The 26,432-nt window shown below is 34.4% G+C and overlaps 1 protein-coding gene across 4 annotated transcripts in view; it reads left to right on the forward strand.

The window, feature by feature from the left end:
* The first annotated feature begins 1,135 nt into the window (after positions 1–1,135).
* The window catches only part of glra1 (glycine receptor, alpha 1), an 89,054-nt gene continuing 63,757 nt past the window's right edge, over positions 1,136–26,432 (forward strand). Inside the window, exons 1-3 of one of the 4 annotated variants that reach the window (XM_073921159.1) lie at positions 1,136–1,909; positions 9,255–9,383; positions 24,527–24,565. In XM_073921159.1, coding sequence (XP_073777260.1) covers positions 9,350–9,383; positions 24,527–24,565 — 73 coding nt within the window. In that variant the 5' untranslated portion in view covers positions 1,136–1,909; positions 9,255–9,349. 4 annotated transcript variants of the gene reach the window in all.

Here is a 26,432-nt window from a genome sequence, read left to right on the forward strand (position 1 = left end):
GTCAAAGAAGCTTAACATAGAAGTTCTAGTAAAAGTGAAACAGCCCCAGCAGTTTCAGTTTCTTATTATTAACACTGATAAAAGTTATATTATTTTGATGATAGCTATAAAAAAATTTTTCATAAATCATTTAAGATTTTAAAGATTTTCATTGATCAATAAAAAAATATATATATTTTTTCAAAATAAAATACAAAATAAATAGCCTAATTAATATTTTTAACTTATGTATTGCTAAGCAACATATTACTTTCACATGTATTTACTTTAGTTAAGTTTAATTCAGTTTTTAAATTAATTTAACTAATATTATTATAATATAATAATAGTAATATTAAAATGATCATATGATTTATGTACAATATAGTTTGTAAATGAATATTGTCTGTGTTTTAATAGATATAAAAGAGACTTGTTTTGTTTACCAAATAAGTGAATCTAATTGGATTTGCATTGTAAACATCAAATAAAAGTTAAAAATGTATATATATATATATATATATATATATATATATATATATATATATATATATATTTTTTTTTTTTTTTTTTTTTATATGTTAAGTTTGTAGTTATGATTCTCCTAAAATCATTCCGCATAAATCCGCAGATACATTTTTTTTAACAAAATATCCGCTGATTCTGCTGAGTCCTACTTATTACTTTACTTATAGTGTTAGACAAGATGCCATGCATGATGTCAATGAAGTTTATCCTTTTCAATTATTTGTGTTTTTCTAATTTAGTATTTTTTATTTGTTTTTGTTTGTTTATTAGCCAATAATTTTATTAAAAAAACTTTTTAACAAACAATTTTTGGTATAGGCTAGTTTATCCTTGATCTTTTAAACAATGCAATAAACACAAGTGCAAACTGCTTGCTCAGAAATAGGCAACGAGTTATTCACTGCAGCTCTCTGCCATGTCCCTTTTGGTAGTATGTTTTGAAAACTGTGCCATACATAATTCATATAGCTACTAAGCCAAAAGAGCGTAGCCCTCCAAGTCCAACATATGGCAGTGCCCCTCGCCAATCCGTGGAGGGGGCATTTGTCTGGAGTGCCATTCAGACCAATGACAGCAGCATGTGGGCGTGTGTTGAGAGTGTGTGAGGTGCTTTTTGAGTTTAGTAAATGACTGCAGCAAGAAATACTGAGGGGCTGAGAGGCTTGTGAGCGATGGAACAGACTCTGTGTACTGAAATATCAACGTTTGGGCTTTTCTGACGAGGATTCGAGACAAAAACAAAATGAGCAGCGTCTCCTAACTGGACCAGACAATGGAAGTAGCTTCATGCAGCACTAACAATTCACCCCTGGGAAACAAGTACGCACTAAATCAGACTACCTCAGCCAGAGGTAGCTAAAACTAACGTGTGGCTCGAAAGCGACACATTTCTTCATTGGGATGCATGTACAAAGAAGCGCGGAGGGAAAGAGCAGACGCATATGTATATTTCCCCAATGACTTTGATGGCTGCGAGGAGGTATAGTGTATAGTTTCGTTTCTTTCAAATGTTTGCGATGGAGCGTCTGTGAATATTCTTGGCGACTGCGCATCTGATGCTGCTATGGATCGTCCGGAATGAACATCTGAATTTATCTCGTCGAGTTTTTTCCACAGCGCCGCTTCTTCCACCTGAAATTCCGCAACCCGCGTGAAACAGGAGCTCCGCTTCACCTACACAGTCGCTGTCGGGAAAATGACCAGCTCGTCTGTATGCTCTTGAGATTTGTTTGGCCTTTTTGGGAATCTGAAACGAGCAAAGGACGAATTGTTCACCTCAGAAGTGCGAGAAGAAGGAATTGTAGGGCGCGCTGAGCTGTAGCTTAACTACATCCACTCATCTCCAACCTGACACAATGTTCGCACTCGGGATTTATTTGTGGGAAACTATTGTATTTTTCAGGTACGTATCACCTTGTTTTGATGCAAAAGTGTTATTGTTTTTTACTCAAACACAATATTTCATTGTTTTCCATTGAAATAGATGATTTCTTTAGCTACTTTTCCTGAGAATGTTCTGTTTAAGAAGGTAGATGAGATGCCATGTAGCAGTGATTGACTCCGTGGCCTGCTGGTTCATCTGATGAAATATAATGCCTGCTAATTAAAAATAAACTAAGTCATAATTCCGTGTCATTCATCCAAGTCAGAAGAAGTAAGGATTCCTTTTAAATTTGACTAAACAGCGAACACTAGTGGTCATTTAGTGGATAGAAAGTTATCAACAGGCTTATGAAGGAAAGTCACTTACCTATTTAACAAACAATTAAGTGGAAGCAAAATAACTTTCAGAATAATTGATTTTTTTTATAAATTATAAATGACTAACTGTAAATCTATAATATAATTAATTTGTCTTGTGCTGCTCAGCCTTTTAGCAACCCTCACGCACTTAGCGATAAACCGTTATAAAGATGCACTAGCATTTTTGTATTGTGTTGTGTAAAATCAATGCCATAAATAATGTCTGTATTTTTGTTACTATTATTATTATTATTATTTATTATTATTATTATTATTATTATTGTTGTTGTTTTTATTGTTATTATTTTATTGGTAGAGAATAATCAAGCTCTGTTGCCATGGTTACATCGTCACGTAACATCGATTACCATGTATTTAACACGCAATAAAGTTGTAAACTTTTAATTTGTGAAACGATATTAAAATGTTTTTGAAATTATGTAAAAAATTCCACACTAGACCTATATATTTTTCTTTTTCTTTTTTTTTTTCTTTTTTCTGTGGAACCCTAAGCATTATTTAAGAATCCATAACATTCATAATTCTCAACTTAAACAATGGAAACTGTGTTGTGGAATATATTAATATATATTCTTATGCACAATATTTGTTTTTGTTTAATATACAAGTATGCGTAAAATGACTGAGCCATATACATGGCACTAAAATATAGGCCTGTTAATTTTTTTGTTTTTGCACAAATTATTAATTTGCAGATGCAATCTATTTCGAGCCCTCCACATATGGATTATTGAATCAAAACACTGATTATCTCAAGAATCCTCTATAAAACAAGCACATTGTGAAGCATTTTCACCTTATCTGGCCAGTGGCTTGCAGTAATTATTTTGCATTCTATGGGCACTATTTAGTTAATGAACTAGAATCAGGATATTGCAGTCTCAGCTCTTGCTGCTGAACTTTGCAGAGCCTGTTAATTGATATCTCTTTCCCAGTCTCAGCCTGCACCCCAACCTCATTGCACATGCAGACATATTACTAAACATTGATCACTCTGTCAATGCTAATTCCATTGACGAATACAAATTGTACACAAAAATAGTTTGCTCTATGATTTGAATCTCTAATTGATTTTCATATTAGAGTGCACATTTTTGTCCATGCAGGAATTGTCTTGTGAGAGGCTGCGGTGTGCATGTCACCAGAGCTGCTAAAACACAAGGCATGCATAAAGCACACATGACGTTATGTCATTGTGATGTCATACTAACATATGCAGGTAGTTGTGTGCAGTAATCCAATCAATGGCTGTAGTCAATATTAGGCATGGGCCCGTATATGATTCTGACGGTATGATAACCTTGGATAGAAATATCAAGGTTTCACGGTATTATGATTACTGCTTTAAAATATATTAAAATATATTCTTTTTAAATGTCTGGGGAAAAAACTAAAACTTTGTTCCCCTTTGAACACAATATATTTTATTTTGAGAAACATTTAAAATAATTTGTAATAGTAAACATGTCAGGCTATATATAGTTTCAATGTTAAACCGGCATCTTTGATGTCTTTTCTGCTGGAGATAAAAGAAAATGTAAATAAAAAATACTTTTTATTACGTAGGAATGGTATAACAGGAAATTTTGGCTGTTTTAAAATTTTGTTGTCCCATGCCTATCCAATATATACACCTCATAATACATATGCTGAGCAAACCGTATTTTATCCCAATGAAATCTACCAAAGGACTACTTAAATATTATATTAATCTAACATTAAAAGAAATATCATTATATCAAGTCAAATTTAAATATAATTGTTTTATATTATGCTACATAAACAGTAAAAAAGTATACCTATAAATAGGGCTGTGCGATTTGGGGAAAATATCTAATTGAGATTTTTCTGACAGATATCGCTATTGCAATTTGATTTGCAATTTAATTTCATAGTCAAGCTTCAGGTCAATAATCTGCAAGCTGTGACAACAATTCTGCGACAGCTCTTGAAAATTACCTGTTTTTGTTTGGTGTCTGTGACTTTGAAACCAAAATATTCCTATATTACTGATGTTCTGTTTTTCTTTTATGTGTCTATTAATGCTTCTAAAGCAGCAGACGCCACTTTCACAATTGTTCACGCTTTCCTATTTTTTTGTTTTGTTTTGTTTTTTTATTGTGGGCATTCCGCATAGTTCGGTTGTGCAAATGTGATTGGGCAGAACGAAAGTGTGCTCACTCAATTGGCTAGTAAGAGTATCACACACAGACGGCAGTCATGTATATGCTCTAGGCGGGGAAAATTAGAACTAATCGTAACGTTTCAAATTGCGATTGCGTTTCAATTTCGATTAATCACACAGGCTTATAAATACTATTTATCTGCATTTCTAGAAGTAAAGGATATGCCATCACAACCATTTAAATAAATAATATGAATGCTTTGTGATTGTGCTGTACTGTACGTTTCGTATAAGCAGAAAAAATGAAAAGCAAGGGCTTTCTGTAGTCCTTTGCCAATGTCCTTGTACTCCCCCTTTTTTGTGTATTAAGTATACAATGTCATTTGAGTACCAGTTTTCATGAAAACCCATTTCATGAAAATTTACATTAGTGTTTTTGTCAAATATCTTCATGATAAAAACTGAAATAATTGCATTTGCTTCAATTAATTACTAAAATACTTACTATAAGAGATTAGCATCAGTTTATTTTCAGTCTCTCTATTGAGCAGGTAGCGACAGCAATCAAACAGAAGCAGATGCATATCTATACTCTCCCAATTCCCTCATTAAAAGTGAATGTAAATGACTGAAAGGATGGCTAGTTCAGTATCTGAAGAACAAAAAGCCTATATATAGTCGGTTTATTTTTAGGAAGGTTTGTTCCTAACTGCTGAAGCCTCATTAATAATCAAAGACAGAATCATACCACAAATAGCACTGACCCATCACTAGAGATGCTTCTTTTGATTTCGGATCGTTCTTTATGTCTGAAAAGGTTTTTATTCATCGATATATGCGGTAGCAGTTGGAGCACCTTTGGGCTTGTACTGAAATGTTCTCTTCTGTCCTTCAGTTTTGTAGCCGCATTGACAAATTGAGTGCGGCTTGAAGAAATGCCATCTTGGTGCCAGAGAGGCCTTTGATTTCTTGAGTGTTACACGATCAATAGGGATTGTGTTCATCAGTGGTCCTAAGAACATAATGAGCTACACTTAGGGCTAATGATTGGATCCTCGCATTTAAAGTATGCAGGTCTCTGGGTTGTTTGCATATATTTTCTGGCAGGATGCTCTGGTTTGGTTCCTGCTGCATCAGCAGAAAGATCAGGCCCTCTCCACTGCTTTGACCGGCATCGATCAAGGTTCATTTGTTCAGCGCTGCCTTGATCAGTGAAACTATTAATTACGAAAGATGCACATTACAGTATGTATCCAGCTGACTCTCTCCTGTGTGTCAGTGCAGTGAGATGGCTATGCAGGAAAGCAAAACTAATAGAGACTGTATCCTCAAATTTCACAGTGTCACAAAGAATAGCGTGTTTGCGTGAAGAGTCTATAGTGATGGAGAAAAGCTGTGGGAGAGACTCAATAATCTGGCATGCCATGGCTAATCTCATTATGCTGGCATTGCAGAATTGTACATTAAACACAATGAAATGTGTTTCTTAACGTGTGAGAAACAATCAACGCGTTATTTGACTAAAGCTGGATGTATTTGATCAAACGAGCTGTGTTAATTTATTACAATTGTAAATAACTGTTTAGTGTATTTTAAAATGTTATTTACTACTGAGATCACAGCATTTATTACACATTCTTCACATGAGCATTTAATAATCATTCTAATCAATTTAAATATGATTTTGTGTTCAAGAAAGTTGCTGTTATTGTTATTATTATTGTTGTTGTTATTAGTATTATTTTCAATAATATGATTGTTTTATATATACAGTTAAGTCAGAATTATTAGCCCCCCTGAATTATTAGCCCACCTGAATTATTAGCCCCTCTGTTTATTTTTTCCCAATTTCTGCTTAAAAGCAGATTTTTTCTACACATTTATAAACATAATAGTTTTAATAACTCATTTCTAGTAACAGATTTATTTTATCTTTGCCATGATGACAGTAAATAATATTTTACTAGATATTTTTCAAGACACTTCTATATAGCTCAAAGTGACATTTAATGGCTTAACCAGGTTAATTAGGGTTACTAGGCAAGTTATTATATAATGAGGGTTTGTTCTGTAGACTATTGAAAAAATATATAGCTTAAAGAGGCTAATAATATGAACCTGCTTTTACTCTAGTCGAAATAGAACAAATAAGACTTTCTCCAAAAGAAAAAAATATTGTCAGACATACTTTGAAGATTTCCTTGCTCTGTTAAACATAATTTGGGAAATATTAAAAAAAATTATATTATTATTATTATTAATATTATTATTGTCATTAATGGTATTATATACTGTATGTATATATATATATATATATATATATATATATATATATATATATATATATATATAATTTATTATCATTGTCGTAATTATTATTATTAATATTATTTATTTTATTTTATTATTATTATTATTTTTGTCATTAATGGTGTTATTATTTATATATTAATATTGTTTTTATTATTTAGTTTCATTGTCTTCATTATTATTTCTTTAATTTTATTATTATCATTAATATTCATTATTATTATTATTATTATTAAAAACAGAATTAATGGTGAAAACAGTGCTGCTTAACCAAGGCTTTTTTTGTAATGCAGAAAACACAGACGGAATAGGGTATATCCCGAAGCATGCTAATAGGACTTTTAATTTGCCTGTAACCTGGGTTAACCGCTTCCGGTGAACTGAATGCCTTTGCAAAATTGGCGCGTTTAAGGTCTGTTTTCTTTAAAAATCAGTGACCTCCACTGGCTGAGTGATATCTGATATAAAGTGGGTCTCAGATTGTACAGGAAGCACTGCATTAAATTATATTTTTCCCGCCATGTCTTTAGAATATGAGCATTTATTTTACCCCAGTATATTCAATGGAGCTTCTGCGCTAGCCCGCCGATTCCGAAAGGCGTGTGCGAGTAAATGGCTTTTTGTCTCGTTTTACACTTGAGCAACTAAATGATTGCCAAACTCTGTTTAACTGATTGTTTTTTATTGTGAAATCCAACCATAAAAACGGAATTAGGCGATAATGTCGAATGTTATGGAGTTTGGAAAATTGTGCATGAACAAATCAGAAGAAATACTTAATATTGTGGATTCAAGTTTATTAACAATAAGTATCAAAAAGACCATTTAAATGTTAAGTCTGCATGTTCTCTGTGTGAATAAATGGCTAGGCTTCATTTACACACTTGTGGAAACAAACATGATGCTTTTGCCTGTGGTGTTTACAGTGTCTGCCACCTCAGCATACCAGCAGAGGACATGAACGTCATGAGTAGAGCTGCTCCTATAGACACGTCACAAGTTTTGCATCATTTTATTTGAGAAAAACACACACGACAACTCAAAAGTCTTCACAATGCACAAAGAAAAAATGTTTGGTTTTAACTTGGAACAAAGTGTGGGGATCTGTACATCCCTACTATTACTACTGTAGAGTAGGATATACTTATACATAGTAGTTATAATACTTTTATTGCATTTACATTTATTATTCGATAGATTTTTTAAAAATCCAAATAAGGGCAGTAAAGTAAAAAAAAAAAAGATAGTGGAAAACAAAAAATATCAAAGCAACAAAACAGCAACGACAATTCCCAGATGACCTTAATAATAATAATAATAATAATAATAATAATACTATTGATAATAATTTATTATATATTTTTTAAGAAATATTACACAATTATAATGTTTTTATTATAACCACATAAAACAATATTCTACACCTACGTGTACAGATTTTTTCTTAAGCTTTTGATGTTGATAAATGCTAACGCTTATCACCTCTTATGGAAGCATTTGATTAAAATTCAATGGAACATGTTTGGGTGTTCTCCAGACACATTTTAGCTTTAAAAGACACTGGAGCAGCATTTCCTGGAGTATTTCCCTTTATGATGTATCCACATTTAAATGCCAAGCACTTCTCCAGTTTAATAGTTACCCGACACCAGCAAATGTTAATGAGCAAAAAGAATAATGATGTGCAGAGCAGGAAAAAAAAAGCCTGACTATTGGTTATTTCCAAAACAATGGATAGCCGGTGACGCAGAAAGTCAATGGACATGAAAGAATAATGGATATCCCGCCAAAACAGTTAGACAGGATTCAGTGGCTGGTTAAGAAAATAGAGCAATTCCCTCCAAAGAAAGACCCATGAAATTGGCAAGAAAAGGACCATGTCTCAAGGACTTAGTTGAAATCAATATACCACAGGCTATTTTATGATTATTATCCTCCATTTTTGTCAGACACACTAATGTTAGATGGAAAAAAATGTCTATTGTTCCATTGAGTTTACAGCAGGAGGACTTGAATGAGTCGATACATATTAAAGTCCATCATGTACAGGGACTTGGCAATTAAATACGGGGCAGATAAAGAGCCCTATGGAAGCAGTTAAAATGCGACTGAAAGTGTTATAAGCTAAAAAAGCCTGTGGGAGAAGTTAAGGTCAGTTAGTGACCTGACACCGAACGGACATCTACACCGAGGTGTCAAAAGCACACTGTTAGCACTAATTAAGCTCTAATGGATCCCATTGCTAATGAAGCCACTGATACTCGTGTATGACAAAGCCTCATTTCCATCCTCTTTTATGGATTCTCCTTTGGAGCCTCGAGTCTGGATATTTAAATCCAAAGCTCTTTTTTTCCCAATTGTTTAATATCACTGTTAAAAATGACAGCATGTGATGTAACTGTGCATTTCAGCTCGGAATAAAATAAGTGAGTCAGAGATATCGCCGTGCCTTAGGGAAGAAAAAGTGATAATTAAAAAAGAAATCTCATAATGCAGCACTCGTGCTCCTCTGTTTTTTAATGCACCCATCTTTCTGTCGTTTCCACAGCCTGGCAGCATCCCAACAAGCAGCGGCTCGGAAAGCTGCATCCCCAATGCCTCCCTCAGAATTCCTGGACAAGCTAATGGGGAAAGTGTCCGGTTATGATGCAAGAATCAGACCTAATTTCAAAGGTAAGTCTATCCACCAAGACACTGCTGGATATCACAGGAATGTAGCCAAGCTGCATTTTGAAAAGTGTTTTTTTAAACACGTGTTTAGTCTCTAATGACGCATTTGGGTAACAAAAAAAAAAAATACAAAATATGCAGCGTTTCTAAAAGCACAAAGACTTTCAAATGCCTTTTTCAGTGTTTTTTTTTATTCATCTATTTTAAATCGATAATTCTAAGCATTAACATGTTGAAATTTTGGTAATTTTGGATTTGAAAATAATCATGTGTTTTTTTTAAACTAATGTTTTGAAAAACAAGGGATTTTAATAACTAAAAATTACAAAAAATATAAAACAAATTATAAAATATGCAGTTTTTTCTAAAACCACAACTATTTGCAAAGGAAATTTGCAAGTTTCTTCAGTGTTTTCTTTTTTCTTTCTTTTTTAAAAATAGATAATCATTACCATGTAATTCTGAGCATTAACATTTTGTGTTCAGGTCATTTTGGATCCAGGTATGTATGGAGTAAAATATGCCAAAATTATTTTTGGTAAAATTATGTGTGAATTTGTATTAGTATTGCTATTGCATTAGTATTAGTAGGAAAATAAAATACAAGTAAATATATACAATTAAAATAAATGTATTTTGTTTTATAACTTTTTAGAGTAACATTTATGCTATTTTGATGTTATTTGTTAGAATTAAATATGTATTTTTCTTTCATTTTGACATCTGAACAGTTTTTATTTGAGTTAAACAATATGTATTCATACACTGTAAAAGATTATATGATTGGTTAGTCCCGACAGCATATGTTTTTAAGTCATTGTAAATTATTAAACTAAGTTTATCATGTTCTAACTTAATTTTGCAAGTTACGCAAGTCAATAAGTCAATGGACTCATAAGATTTTTTTGATTCAGCTTAAAATTATTAAAGACTTTTTAAAAAACTTTTACAGTGTACAAGTCAAATTTCTCATCAGTTATACAAGTACACATTTTGCTGTGTGTAATTTCACATTTCAAATAATTTGGCTATTTCTTAATCAATAAAAAGTAGTAAAATGCATTAATAGTATGGGAAAATTGTGACATTAAAACAAATTATATATTACAAATATAATGTTACATATGATGTTTAGAGTGTAATATTAATTATAATGGTTCTCCCTAAAATACTTTTCAGATAATGTTTATAGCATATTCCATCTAAAAGTGATTTTATTATTTATTCTGAAGGCTATTTAATGATTAAAAAACAGTTTATACTTCAGTGCATGATTCAAACATAATAATAAATTATATTATGAATGCCTCGCCAGAAATAACATTTACATTAGTTATATTAGGAAACCTGCTCCAAAGCTGGCTACATTCCTGTTTACGGTCCATGATCTTGAATCATTATCCTGAGTGAATGTCTATGGTGGTGCTCTGTATCCTTTATATTATATTGTGTGACGCGTGCTGGCACTGTTAGAAATAGACACCCATGATGCATGTCAGAGGTCTCCTCATATTCAACAACATATTAATGTCAGTCATTGCAAATTATAGTCGTGCCTGTTCCCTAGCTATTCTAGGAAATGCACAACAGATCATTTTAAAGGTATGCTGGTAAAATGTAAATAAAAAATGTTTTTAAAAAGATGACATTATATTAAATACATTTAAAAATTGTGAAATGATAAATACAAAAAATGCTTATATACAGTTGAAAATATATATAACGTATATACAGTTGAAGTCAGAATTATTAGCCCCCCTGTAATATTAGTGCCCCTGTTTATTTTTTCTCCAATTTCTGTTTAATGGAGGGAAGATTGTTTCAGCACATTTCTAAGCAGTTTTAAAAACTTATTTCTAATAACAGATTTATTTTGTCTTTGTCATGATGACAGTAATTAATATTTTACTTGATATTTTTCAAAGCACATCTATACAGCTTAAAGTGACATTTAAAGGCTTAATTAGGTTAATAAGGTGAACTAGGCAGGTTAGGGTATTTAGGCAAGTTATTGTATGATGATGGTTTGTTCTGTAGACTATCGAGAAAAAAAAATAGCTTAAAGGGGCTAATAATTTTGTCCCAAAAATGTTTTTTAAAAAACAAAAGCTACTTTTATTCTAGCCTAAATAAAACAACAAAGACTTTCTCCAGGAGAAAAAATATTATCAGACATACTGTAAAAATGTCATTGCTCTGTTAAACATAATTTGGGAAACATTTAAAAAAGAAAATCAAAATCAAAAGGGGGCTAATAATTCTGACTTCAACTGTACGTGTGTGTGTGTTGTGAAAATATGACAACTAAATGGCAATGTGGATTAGTTCCTTAAAAAAACAATATATATATATATATATATATATATATATATATATATATATATATATATATATATATATATATATATATATATATATATATATATATACAGTGCTCAACATAAACGAGTACACCCTTCACAGATCTCTCTTTTAAGTTCATATTTAAGTATTTCATACTTGTACATTAATATATTTGATCATATAGATGAGATCAGTCCATATCAATGGCAAATCTGCAGCTAATCTAACAACAACAGCCAACATTTTAGTTTATACGTAAATAATAAATAGTACGTAAATAGTAAATAAAATGTTATTAAAGCATAAAAATTAAGAGAAAAACTGTGTTTCAGATAGTGAAATGATTTTTGGTGTTTTTTTTTTTGAGAAATATTTCTCATATTTTGAAAAAATGCTTTGAATTTGAAAAAAAAAACACTCTGGGCAAATTTACTACCTTTTTTTTATTATGTTAGGGATGAAAACATCCACTAAATTAAACTGCTGTAAAAATGCATCAGATAATTTTTTTTTTTTTTTTCAAAAAGATTTTAGCATAAATCTCTTAATCAACATCAGTGACAGTCCTGATCAAAACTGCTACATTCTTTAGAAAATTACAGGATTTTAACTCTTTGATTGTCAAATTCATAAATGATGTGATGAAAAAAACCCCACACAAAATTACTTATTTTCAATATAAAAAAAGTAATTGTGTACTGGATTTTTTTTACTTTTTATTAAAGTGTGTGTATGTGTGTCTGTGAAAGTGAGAGTGACCACAATTACCTTGAGAAAATCAAAATTTGCATTTTCGCTCTTAGAACTACATGGAGTAAATAAAAACAAGACTGTATTTATGCACCATCAAATGTGGTTATAATGGAAGCCAATGGAGCAAAATCAGCTACCAACAGTAAATTAGGGAGAAAAAAGGAAAATCTAAAAATGCATCAATGCCAATGTTGTTACTAATGGCACACATGTTCAAGACTTTGAATAAAGGTTAAAAAAAATCCAGTCCACAATACATTTTAAATTGAAAATACGTCATTTTGTGTTTTTTCATCAAATCATTGACAACATTTTGGCAATTGAAGAGTTAAAATCCTGTAATTGTCTAAGCAATTTAGTAGTTTTGATCAGGACTGAGGTTGATTAAAAGATTTATGCAAAAAAAAAAAAAAAAAAAATGCTACCAAGATTTATCCTATGTATTTTTTTACAGTTTAATTCAGTGGATGTTTCCATCCCTAACATAGCAAAAGTGTAAGCAATTTGAACAGTGCACAAGGGTTAAATGTATTATCTTTCTATGTCTAAAGATGTAAGGTGACCAAACTTTTATTTTAATGGATAAAACTGTTTAATAATAAAAAATATTGTCTGCATTCACTGGGAAATTGATGCAAATCTTCATTTTCAAGAATAAAGGGTGTACTCATTTATGCTGAGCACTGTTTATTTGCTTTTATTGTGTATAGTGTATATATTCAATTGAATGTGAATATTCATCCCCTTTTAAAAGTATTATTTGAATGCATATTGTTTATTCTAGATGAATGTATCAGATGTGTGATTACTGTGCATGCGTGTTAACCAGTAACACTTTATAATAAATCAAGCAAGCGATGTACTGACATTCTATAACGCTTAACAAATCATTATTGTTGTACGTTTAAACACGAAGTACTGATCTGTTAAGCTTTATATTAAGCTGCATTATATCTATGTCACTAAACGTTATTATAAAGTGTTCTCCTTTGATTTGTTTAGGCAGTAACACTAATGCAGTATGCTAAATGATGTTTCACAAAGTAACCTGTAATCTGACAAATGTCTACACTTTGTATGTGTGTACATCTGACTCTTCCTCTGAAAGTCGTAGGTAGGTAAAGCATTACTGAATGATAGGAACATTACAGTAATGTATCCTTAGATACTTTGTCTGGACTGTTAAACCTGCTTGAACGCTTAAATGGCAAACGGCCCCCCCTGTCTGGTTTTGAGAGGCCTTGCATCTTAACCTTGCTCGTGGCAACGGATTTATTTCTTTTATTTATTTATTTTTTGTTGACAGCCAGTGCTGTGATACCGGGAATGAATTCTGACATCTTAACTTCTGCTGTTTGCTGAGTTTTGCTGCAACCTTGTTATGGTGAACGCCGTCATATTGCGGAGTTTGTTGATTGTTTTCTTACTGAAAATTACTCTGAAGTAGAAGAGATTCTCAAAAACTCCGCATTGTGGCTTTATGTGTGATTTACAGATCCAATCGAAATCATTAACATATTTAATTTCACATTTTTCTTTCTTGTAATCTGCCATTTAACACATTTCATTCCTCTGTGATATTATGCTGGTTAAATTAGGTTTAAAGTCAGTCACGATCATTTCTTTTGGGGATAACAGCTTAGTCAGATTGCGATGTGTTGTAATTATCTTTTATTACCAGTCACAATACATCCTTTGCATATTTTTGCAAGCAGAAAAGCATAAACTGGTCTGGTCATTTGACATTTTAATAATAATAAAAAAAAAATGAAATGATATATAAAAACAAATAATAAAACTTTCAGAGCTTCAAGACAAAAAGTCATATTTGTGGGATTTAAATTGATTCATTCTTATTAGGCCTGTCACTATATCTAGTGTTTGTTGTATAATATATTGCACTAAATATAGTGCAATAAACAATAATATTGTCATTTTAAGACTATGGCTAGGCGATTAATCGAAAAGAAATCGAAATTGACGTATAATCGACATAATTTTTTTTCTGATTACTCTCCTCTCGGTTTATACTTCCATGGCTACTTTGCAGCGCATCTGATCTCTGGTCAGGTAGGACAATGAAGCCATTTTTGAGACTTTGAACTACATTGACGATGATTGGAAGCTTGAGACGGCATATTTTTTATTACAATAAAATTGTCATTTACATTTAATTATTTGTTTAAAATACTATTTGCATAGAAGTTTTATTTTAAAAATATACTGTTTTATTTTCTACTTTTAATATGAAAAACATTAAAATTATAATGATAGTTATGAAAATAATTAAATATTTTCTCCTTTTTGTAAGAAATAAAGGGACTGTTGGTTTTTAGGCAATGTGTGTTTAAATTTAAGTAGTTCAATGTTGACGTTCAATAAATAATCATAAATAGTACATTAGGCCTGTACAATTAATCGACATTGAATCGCAATCGCAGTTTGAAACCCTTCGATTAGTTGATCGCAAGAGGCTGCAGTATAAAATATATATTATGTATTTTTTAATTTTCCACAAATGCGTGTGTGACAGTCTTAGTAGGCAATTGAGTGAGCACACTTTTGTTCTGCCCAACCAGAATTGCACAACCGAACCATGCCCACAATAAAAAGAAAGAAAGCAAACAGGAAAGAGCTGACAGGTGAGATAATGGCATCTGCTTCTTCAGAAGCATTAATAGACAAATTAATTTAAAAGAAAAACAGGATGTCTGTAATATGGCAATTCAAATTCACAGACACCGGACAAAAACAGGTAATTTTTAGAAGCTGTTGTAGAATTGTTGCCACAACTTACAGATTATTAAGCTGAAGCTTGACTACAAAATTAAATTGTGAATCGAAGCGCAATCGCAATACCTGTCAGAAAAATCCCAATTACATATTTTTCCCAAACCGCACAGCCCTATAGTAGATAGTTTGTGCTTTCTTTAATTATTTTAAAATCAATTTACCAGCATGGACCATGCAGTACTTTGACCTAGACTTTTTTGTATAGGGATGAAGGGGATGATAAAGGAACAGTAGGATGAAGGGGAAGGGAAGTAATAGGATAATCAGTGAACGGGTATGTATGTTGATCAGGCATCCTACGATGATGCCCGGAGACTCAGAGTGGGGGTACTGTCTATTTAATATTTTGGTAGAGTCATCAGACCCCCCAATTCAACCTATGAGGGAACAGAGGGTTATAAGGATTGTTATGGGAAGTGAGGAAATAGAGGGAGGGAACGTAGGTTCGAGAGAACGAGAAGTACAGTGCTAGAGGCTGGTCTGCCTTAAATAAGTTTAGGGAGTAGGTGATTGGTTAAGGAGACAAAGTGAGGCGTGGTTCTGCTGCTGAACTTTTGTTAACAAGTTAACTCTATTCAATGCACCCTTCATTCAGAAATCTCCCTCTTGCAATATGTGTGCTTATTTACTGTACAAAACATTTCCGTGAATTATAAAATGGTGAAATAAAATAAATAAATTAAATAATTGTTCATTAATCGTAATAAAGTCAAAATCTTCAATTAATCAAGATTTAGATTTTAGGCTAAATCACCCAGCCCTAGTTAAGAGCATTTTATGGCACTAATTTGATAATTCCAGAATGACGATATAATATAATCACAATGCAAGTGCACTCTTGCAAACAACACATATTTTATTCTTAAGAATATTTCATTTAATTATAGACATAATAATTATTTTATAAAAGTAATTTATAGTAAATACTATAGTGTTTTTTAATCATACTGACACCTCCGATATATTGATTATTGTGACAGGCCTAATTCTTATATCAACATGCTAATATATAAAAGCAAATCTGATTGAGATGCAATGTCAGTTGATAGCCACTGTCTGAATATACACTGGCCTTCATTATGTAATTCATTCAGTTGGTTTTATGAGGGCACATGGGCCCCGTGGTCACATGACCAGACCAGACATTATGAAATACAAAGGTTCGTCACGGCTGTCAGGTCAAGCGTGTAACTGCACTCTGAGCCGGAAGCTCACGCGTCCTCAGCTTTTCTCTGCTCCAATATTAGAGCACATCCCTAAAATTCAGATTGCAAATCCTGACAGCATCTCTCGATAAATTTTGGGTAAAAAAATAAAGTGCATATATAACGGCACTGATGTAAACAGCATCTGATGTGAGAAGACATTTTTTTCCAGCTCTTGAGAAGGAGATCACCTCTCCTGCCTCTCGTGTTGCAACGTTGAAAAAAATAATAAATGAGGAAATAAGATAAGAATTGCCTGAAGCAACGAATGTGCTGGCATGAGAAGAAATTACACTGATCATGACTGGGACTCACTGTGGGAAATCCTTCCAACTGATTTAGCTGGGACCGATTGAAATGGAAAGCTCAGAGTCTGGCATATTTGGGGCACCCCATGGAGCTTGGATCCGGATTGATAATGTTTTCAAGATCTTTTTTTTCTACACGTGCAGCTTTTCTGTCAATGGATGATGTAAGGTTTTATTTTATTAGGGTTGAAGTGTGTATTATTAATATCAGTGTGTGCATTTTTCAATGTGGTTTAGTTAATTAGTATTAGTTAACACATTAGCTGTCATGAACTAACAATAGACCAACAATAAGTGTACTATAGCTTTATTTATCTGTGTGTTAGAATGTGTAGCTTTCTTTCTAACATAAAAATTATGATGGACATAATTTCATAAATTTTAATTCTCATAATTTTACATTTTTTACATTATTCTTTAGTTATCATAGTGTCATTCTCATCTTAAATATTTATTATTATCAACATTGAAAGCGGATTCATGTGTATATGCTTTTACAGGATTTTTTATGATAGAAAGTAAAATTAGGTAGTTATAATGTAAACTTTATGCTATCAAATAATACATTAAAAATATATAATAAACTATTGAAATTTTGAAAAATACAATATTTAAGACAGCACATGGAATACACAGTGCCTTTTTAGATGCTCAAAATGTATATTTTCTCCAGTATTTTTTTATAATTGACATTGAATAATAATAAAAATAATGAATGAAATCTTTCATTTTTGATGATAGTTAAATGGATTCACCAGCCAAAATAACAACACAATTAATAATAGAGCCGTTTATTTGAAAGAAATGCTTTATTACATTATAATAATTTTTTGTCACTCCTTAATCAGTTTAATCAATGTCGTCACATAATAAAAAAAAATTTTTTTTCTAAATCTTACTAAGCCCCAAATTTTGATTATAGTTTATTTATTATATAATTATGTAATTTATTGTAGTTTTTGCTGATATAAAATGCAGGGAACTGATAGACAAACTCATCACGAAACAATAAATTGTGCAAAATGCAAAAGAAAAGCATGAAACAAGGGAAAATGGCAACATACAAGACATAAATGATCTACAAAAAGACACAGCAATGGATGTTACTCTTTACATTCATTGCTGTCTTTTTGTAGGTCATATGACTTATATCTTGGCATTTTCCCTTGTTTAAGGCTTTAATTTACATTTACCTTAAAGAAGAAACAGAAGAGAAAGGAAACGGAAATAAAACAATACTATTATTCTTTATGATGTTTTAGAATATAATAAGCTGTCTGTATAAACATACACGCACATAGACACACAGCATCATGCTGTCTGTCATTCACACACATACACAAACATAGACAGCACCAAACAAATAAACACACACACACAAACACACACACACGCACGCGCGCTTGCTTGCTCGCTCCAGAGCGATATTGTGAGACCGCCCGCTTCTGTTCAAATACACCAGAGTTATTTCGGAAAATTTATTCCCGCACCGCATTAAATCTGGTCGGGTCCCACGACAATGCACAGCTACAGCCGCGGGAATGCAGACCTATATCCAGAAGTGTTGTTGTAACAGCCGAGAGGAAAAGAGATGGGAGGAAAAGTCACGCCAGCAGCCGAGAGGAAAAGTCACGCCAGCAGGTAAAATGGGCCACAGTGAGAGAGAGAGAGAGAGAGAGAGAGAGACTAATGGAGTAATGGAGTTCACTTTCATTCCCTCAATCGCAGAGAAATAGTGGCTTCTGCTGTAAGTGTCAGTGAAAGACTGTCCAGAAAACACACACACGCAGTAAAATTGTGCACAGTTTTTGCATTTTTTAAGTAGTTGGCGTCTGGAGTGTTGTAAATACCCGCTCGCCTCCCTCGCGACATAGCACATATAAGATAAATGATGTCAGTACATAATGACCGGTTATAATTATTACCGAACCAATACCGAATTGTCCGCATCTGCATCACGGTGCACCGAAGTAACAATTAATTTTGACGCCCCTACCAAGAAGCTAGTCAGGAAAAAAAGACCTAACATTTTATTTTCAAAATATATTGTTTTAGCTATAATCATGCCATACTGAACAGGTAATCATACATTTTGGTTGAGAGTCTCCAGAAAATCTGACTTAGCAAAGAACTGAAATATTTCTAAACAAAAAATCTGAATTTAAACACAGGACCAAAATAGATGTGCCCTCAATAGTCGCATGTGGGGGAAACCGAGGGATAGAATTTACTAAGCTTTGTTTTAAAATAGTGAAGTCTGTGTAATACTGAATAAGGTTGTGTCTACAATATATAAAATATGAATAAACAGATAAAAGGCACTGATCCCAATCAGTCTCAGGGTGCTTTCACACCTGTGAATCGATTCAGTTGTTCCGAAACAGAGATTACAATTGTTACGTTGTTGCTCTTTGCTCTTGGAGCGGTTCGCTTTCACACTGCAAAGTTTCTAATCGGAACAAAGAGCTAAAACAAGTCACGTGCGAGTAAACTCTCCTCACATTGGTCAGAGTGTCATGGTTTATTTTGCAGCGTCCCGCTCAGCTGTCAGGAGAGGTGGTGGTTTGGTGGTGATTGACAGGGTGCGCGCGCGTGATGTGTCTGAGGAGAGACACGGTGGGGAGGGGTGAGAAGGGTGCGCGACGATGCCTATTTGAGGACCGGGAGGAAGACGCGAGATTACCGGGAGATCATCACTCGTTTGCGGGCTTCCGGAGACTTGCGAAACTTCCCACCCCAATCATAATTCTCTCTTCATATAGCCGTAAGCCTTTTACATATCCATAAAACACTGTGATATAACCGCTCTCGGATCGGATCGCTTTCTCACTGCAATCGAACCGCTCCAGGGTTTGTTTCAATCGAGCCGAGACCACCTCATTCAAGCGATCTCGGAGCGATTACTTTGGCGCGGAACAGAGCGCGATTGCCCTGTTCACATATGCCAAACGAACCGCGCTAACTGGGCAAACGAGATACGTTCCGAAACAAAAGTGTAGGTGTGAAAGCAACCTCAGATATTAAAATCCCTAAGTCTTCATCCTAAGCGACGTTTAAATGAAGAGGAGTAAAATCTGTTGGGTTTTTAAAAGCAAAACAAATAAAGAGGTTAGGCCCCTAGCATTTGGAGAGCTCAAATAATTCTCCTTCTAAAGATAAATTCAACTCAATTCAATTTTTAAATTGCTTTTACAATGTACATTGTGTCAAAGCTGCTTAACATACAAGTTTTAGTAAAGTCTAGATTTTAGAGTCGGAGCTCAATTTACTTCAGTTCAGTGTGGTTTAGATTTTATTGCAGAAGGTTCAAACACTGAAGAGCAAATATATTGATGTGCACGGAAAAAAACTTCACCAACTACATAACAAAACATCAAAATAATAAAACTTCAAAATCTGGAATATTTAGACAGACATGTGCCCCAAATTTTAAATGTGTATAATGTCAGTTATATTATAACATCTAATTCATATATTTATTTCAATCTAAGTCTTACCATACTGTCTCCTTTGTTATTTCCATGTGCATTTCCCCACATTCTGACCTGTTCAGTTCAACCAAAAGACAGCATCAGACCAATAGTGAGCAAAGAAGAGAAATATGTTTGAAAACAGCCATTTATTTCTTATTTTTAAATCCCATTTGTCACCACAGATATTACACACTTCGGCCTTAAGCCTTGATTTTTTTTTTTTAAAGCATCTTCCCTCGAACAGACCATTTCTAAGCGCTCGCTGACAGATCAAAGTGCTGCGTTAAACAAATTGGGGCTGTGTGAACCTGAGAAGAGTGGGGGGCGTCGGTCCGCAGACGGGCCGCTAGCTTGAGCTGTAATCTGCGGGCGCTCGTGATGAATGGTTTGGAGTGCAGCTGCGCCTCCCATACCCACGTTAACCTTGTCCCTTCTCATCAGTCACCGTGAGGAGCTACGAGGCCGACAGCCACGAGGTGCTACAGATTCCGCCCAAATAGCACAATCATCGGCCGCTTTCCCACAAACCAACAGTCTCGCGTTTGAACGAGCTGCCACCACGCATTATAGTCATGATCAGTGTAATGCTTTCTGATTACTCCTATGTCACTTTGCTTCGGAATGGGTTCGATGAGACAAGTGTACATTTGTAAATATACAGTCTGCTGCGGTATATTTACTGATTGCTTTTTTGTTTTCTTTTTGGATGTCCTGTATGTCTCTGTTACCTCTTTGCATCTCCTCCTCATTCATGTGAAGTGCAGAAGCAGCGAAGCCTTATTAGCTGGTGGAGCTTGATGTTAATTTGGTGCTATCAGCACATGCTTAATGGGACTTTAATAGGATTAATGGGAATTCTCTAATGAGTCGGGGTGCAGCGTTCACATACAAACGGCAATGGTGAACCTACTGATGCTTTTCACTCGCTTTAAATGATGACAAATGAGTGAAATCCTGCGTCTTTTGTGATGTTTGAAGCTTATCTGCTGCACGTCTCCAGTAGAATTGATGTCCCTGCTTTGAGAGGCCACTATAAACCATTCTGTAACGTCGGGCGAGCTTTCAGAGATGCTATGAACTGTATTTCCACCATGAGGGTAACGAAGCGTCTCTGGATCGCGCTAGATAATTGCGTTTTTTATCTCATGGGTAGAGAGAAAGAAGGCAATGCGTCGACGTGAGAGAGGCTGCAAGAAACAGCAAAATAGAACAATCGAATGACACCGAGACTGAGCAAGGTTAGATGTGATTTTAATTTTTCATACACGTTTTAGCTCATCGCCTACAAATTGTTCCAATTCTCACAGGGCTGCAGGGACGATCATCCATGGAAATTTAATTTGAAAACTTCTGTTATTCGCATTTGAACTCAAGGGTGCGACTCCAGAGCGATTCATCACTGTCTGCAGACTGAAATAAATTAATGTAGGATTTGCGTTGGACAATTTTCAAGTAGAAATGATTAATAAATTCCACAAATAATTTTTCCCTTTAATTGGATTAAAAAATTTGAGCAGAAAGACTACTATTTTTTAGTAAAACATGCAAAGGTAATTTTTTTTTTATTTACAACATAAATCAATTCTGAAAACGTAGCCCTATATACATTTCTGGAGGTTTCGAATTATGTAGTCAAAAGTACGCAAGGCTGCATTTTGTCTTTAAAATAAACGATACAGGGCGGACTTTTCACACTTACCGGATGACCGCTTATCCTTGGTTTTCCAGCTGTAACCAGTTAGTCCAATTAGCTCTCCTTGTACGTCCGTGAACTTGACGCAGAGAGGAGTTGACCAAGTGGTTCCAGAAAGCGGGTAGGACAAAAACAGATGTCAAAAGAATAAAAGTAAATAACATGGTGAGAATGTGGTAAAACGTGGTAAAAATCAGGTGAGGGCTTTTTTTTTCTGGATAATTTTTTTTAAACTGTCGGTTGGGTTTAGGAAAGTAAGTGGACGGGTCAGTCAGTGTGTTTGAAAACACTATTGATTGGGTTTAGGAAAGGAGGGTGGGTCAGTCTATCAGTTAGTCAGTCATTCAGTCAGTTGTCAGCGGCCTCTGGTGGATTTATGTGAGAACAGCCGTGAATGGTACTCGTGAGAGAAATTTGAGGTCTCAAAAACATACACAATGGCCTCTGGTGGATTCGCGCAAACAAAATAACACAGCTCACCAAGTACATCACCAGACTTGACGCAGAGACTAGTTGACCTCGACAACAGAGTTCAAGTCAGCCGAAGAATTGTTCCAGAAAGTGGGTAAGACAAAAACAGAAGCAAAATAATTAAATACACAAGTAAATAACTTGGTGAAAATGTGGTAAAATCTAAAAATACTGTAAAAATCAGGCAAGGGTATTTCTTTTTTTGGATTGCTTTTTAAAACTGTCTGTTGGGTTTCGGAGAGTTTGTGTGCAAGTCAATTAGTGCTTTTGAAAACATTATTGGTTGGGTTTAGGGAAAGAGGAGGGTGAGCCAGTCTATTAGTCAGTCAGTCAATCAGTCAACAACGACCTCTGGTGGATTTACGTGAGAACACCAGGCGCGAATGGCCCTAGTGAGAGAAATTTGAGATCTGAAAAAGCTTACACAGCGGCCACTATTGGATTTACGAAAACAAAAACTGCAAAAAATTTAGCTCCTGGTACGTATTTGCCACTCTCCAGAAATGTATAGGGGTGCATAATCAGACTAAGCCTGGATTGTTTACTTGCGTTTTATAAATATGCAAGAGCAAAGGCATAAGTAGGACTTTTTCTCTTTTTATATGGCATTAAAACTGTTTGCCAGGTTGTAGAACACATTACTTAATTGATATATTTTTGATTTGATCACCAACATTTGCCAAATTACATGACATTCTACGTTATACAGTACATTTAATTTTTAAGAGGCTGTCCAGTGATTCTGTCCACATTTTATGCACTTCAGAAATCCAGGGTGCTAGATTAAAAAAGAGGCCTTTTGGCTTCTTCACAATTGTTTGGAATAAAGAAAAATGAACAGAACATCTTTTCAATGTGTTTTTAAAACCGTTTAACATGGTGTTTTTCTTCTCTGAATTCTATCACTATTAGCTCTATATGATTGGTAATGGAAATCCACAGGGATTTAGAGTTCTTTAACCAAACGAAGTGGGTTCCTCCAAAAAAAAAAATTGTTCCTAATGTCATTTATCTAAGAGCTTTAGATGGGATAATCAATGCTGGGTCATGGCAACTGGGAATTGAATGGTTAACGTAGCCCTTTCACAAAGGATAAATCTCTTGGGAAGTCTTGGATTATGTCGCCGTCTGTGCTATTGGTGAACAAGCTGTTGGGCTGAAGAAGAAAGACCTGACTTTGAAATCTTTAAATCACTAGTCTGCTTTTTCCTTTGTATATGTTAATTGGGATTCAGTGGTTTCTGTTTAGGGTAACACACAAAGGATGACCACACAAAACCCAATCGGGATTGACCGAACTGTACACTATATCTGTGGTCACACATGTGCATGGTAGTGTTTTATAAGGAGCATCTTTATGTCTTGTGATTACCATACAGAACTGCGCAAGTGATGTGGATTTGTTGTAGATTCTGTATGGTTTTGATGAATATCACAAGAGGAGATTGACTGGAATCTAGTGCACTGTGACCTGCCGTATGGTTTCTAGATTAAACATTTAGGGAAAATGCCCCAAATTGGTTCTCTTTGGAAAAGAAACAAACAAAACATAAAAGAAAAGAAAAAAAAATAAACTTAGGAGCTGTTTTGTGCTCCCAAAAGTATGTTCCCATTCCTTTTGTATTGCACAGCCCTGCAACCCAGTGCCAGGCAAATCAATTTGATCCAAATTAAATCTATATTCATTTTACCGTTTGAACAAAACTCAAAGTGAAGCCAGTTTGACATGTAGTCTTTGCATTTTCCCTCTCTCTAGTGTATTGCATCTATTAGTGCATTTTGCTAACCTCTGCCTCCCGTGACCAGATATGCATTGCAACCCCCATCCTTTCTTTCATTTCAGTGCTTTGCCTCTTGTCCTGCCCGCTCTGAAGTTTTGGACGAATAAGTGCATCCCTCCTTACCTGCTCTTGCCCTTAGTATGCCCTTAGCACCCAATATCCCCTGCCACACACTTCAACGCACAAAGTGTTGGCAAGTGTAAAGTAGAATAAGTGAGCCATGCTGCTTATGTTTTTTTTTTCTGTTGTTGGATCCGCAAAGAAAAAAAAAAAAGCTAACATCTTGGTGTTAGAATATCATGTTATTAATCCTGATCTTTTTTTCATTAGACCCACAAGGCTCCAAATCGGATGGTACTCACAAGAAAGGTACTTTCTTTTTATTTATCCAGGATTATACAAGCGTATTGATTCAATGCAATCTGGGCAATATCTAGTCTGCGAAAGGGCTAAATGATACATTGAGTCATCGAGTGTGTTTGGTTAATGGTTGTGAGTTATATAACTTGAGCAATTTTTTATTTTTTGGGGGAAATGGCATGCTAACTGAGTGCGTTCACATGGACATTCTTATACAGATTATTCTTATTAAGCATTTTTCAGGTCATAAACGGCTTGAACAAACTGATTGACTCTTATTGAAAAAGTGTGGTATGTATCAGGAAAGCATTCTTACTGCTGGTTAGGGCTGGTATGGCAACAAATGGAACATTTGACTACTTCAAGATTTCAGTTTTTAAATCTTTTAACTTGTCAACATGGGATGTGTTCACATGTGTATTTCAATTCTCTTTATTAGTTTGGTCTGGACTGAGACAAAGCATTTATTCTTAGCATTCACAATGTGCTTTTAAAGGCTGAAGCTGAAGACCTTTTTCTTCGTTGCTGCATGGAGGGCGTTATAGTGACCAGCGTTTTCCGGTAGGCTGCTTAGAACTTCCATTTATAATTGTCATCAACCAGAGCTGCGTTTCTTAACTGGGTGTCAGTACTGTTTTGAGTGGCTTACGAAGTGTTTTTGTGATGCAAAACTTTAATTTTGAAAGAAAGATGTGCTTTTATGCAGTTATGCTTCTGTCAGATGCGCACGTTGATTGTAATTATTAGCAGTTATGTTGCATTTAGTTAGTTTGTATTGCGTAGTGTTTACTATTGTATGTGTTGTTCTGTCATTTCAAAATGTCATTTTATTTTAACTTTGTGCCACTGTTTTAATCAATCTGTCAATGGAACAGTACAGGCTACGTGTGTATGTCAAACATTTTAGAGAGTTTAATTTGTTTGGGTCGGGTATATATTTGAAAGAAAGAGAAAATGTTGATTTTAGCAATGGCAAGGCTTTATTTAAATAGCACTATAGATGCCGTCTGACAACAAGGGAAAAATGCCTTGCAGAAGTAGTTTCTCATCCTATTAAGTTGCATTTTTAAAAATAATCAGTCCAGGAGGTGGTGCTGATCGACAGCAGTATTAGTTCAAAGATGTTAGTAACAAGTCAAATGGATTAAAACTATTGTTTCAAAGCTGTCCGAATGTAACTCTTTATACGCATCAGGTGCTGACCGGAAGTTCTTAGCATTCTTCTTGCCATACACGCAAAGCATTTCAAGAGTTCACACCTAGCTACTGATTGATTATAAATCTTGTTTGGCATGCTGTCACGGGAGAGAGCCCTGAGCTCATAAGATCTTCGAGCTCGGGGCTCCCCCCTGTTTGCAAGGCAAGAGGGTAGTTTGAGCTCAGGTAGATCTCTAGAACTCCCCTACTGTAGTAGCTAATGAACAGATAGTGATTGCTCTTAAGAGATAACGACTTACTAGGAGCATGTCTATGGTGCCGATTTGGATTAGTCAATTAACTTAAGTTGCATGTTTTTGGACAGTGGGGGGAAACCTATGTGAGCACGGGGAGAACGTGTAAACTCCGCACAGAAACATCGACTAGCTTGGTAAGGGATAGAACCAGTGACGTTTTTGCTGTGAAGCAACAGTGCTAACCACTGGGCCACCGTGCCACCCATCTAGGAAAGGAGGAGGAGGAGTAGGGGTGGAAGGGGGGATTCTTCAAAACGAAGATGGCTGTTATATGGAACTTATAGGGTATTTATAGTGGCTTAGGATTCATCTGATTGGTGAATCATAAATTGAATAATGCAGGGCCAGCTGCAAGCAATCATAAGCACATGATCCTCTCGAAATTAGTTTATAAATAAACTTCACAAAATTTTGTGTTTTGT

Source organism: Danio rerio, chromosome 14, assembly GCF_049306965.1.
Source record: "Danio rerio strain Tuebingen ecotype United States chromosome 14, GRCz12tu, whole genome shotgun sequence".
NCBI lineage: Eukaryota > Metazoa > Chordata > Actinopteri > Cypriniformes > Danionidae > Danio > Danio rerio.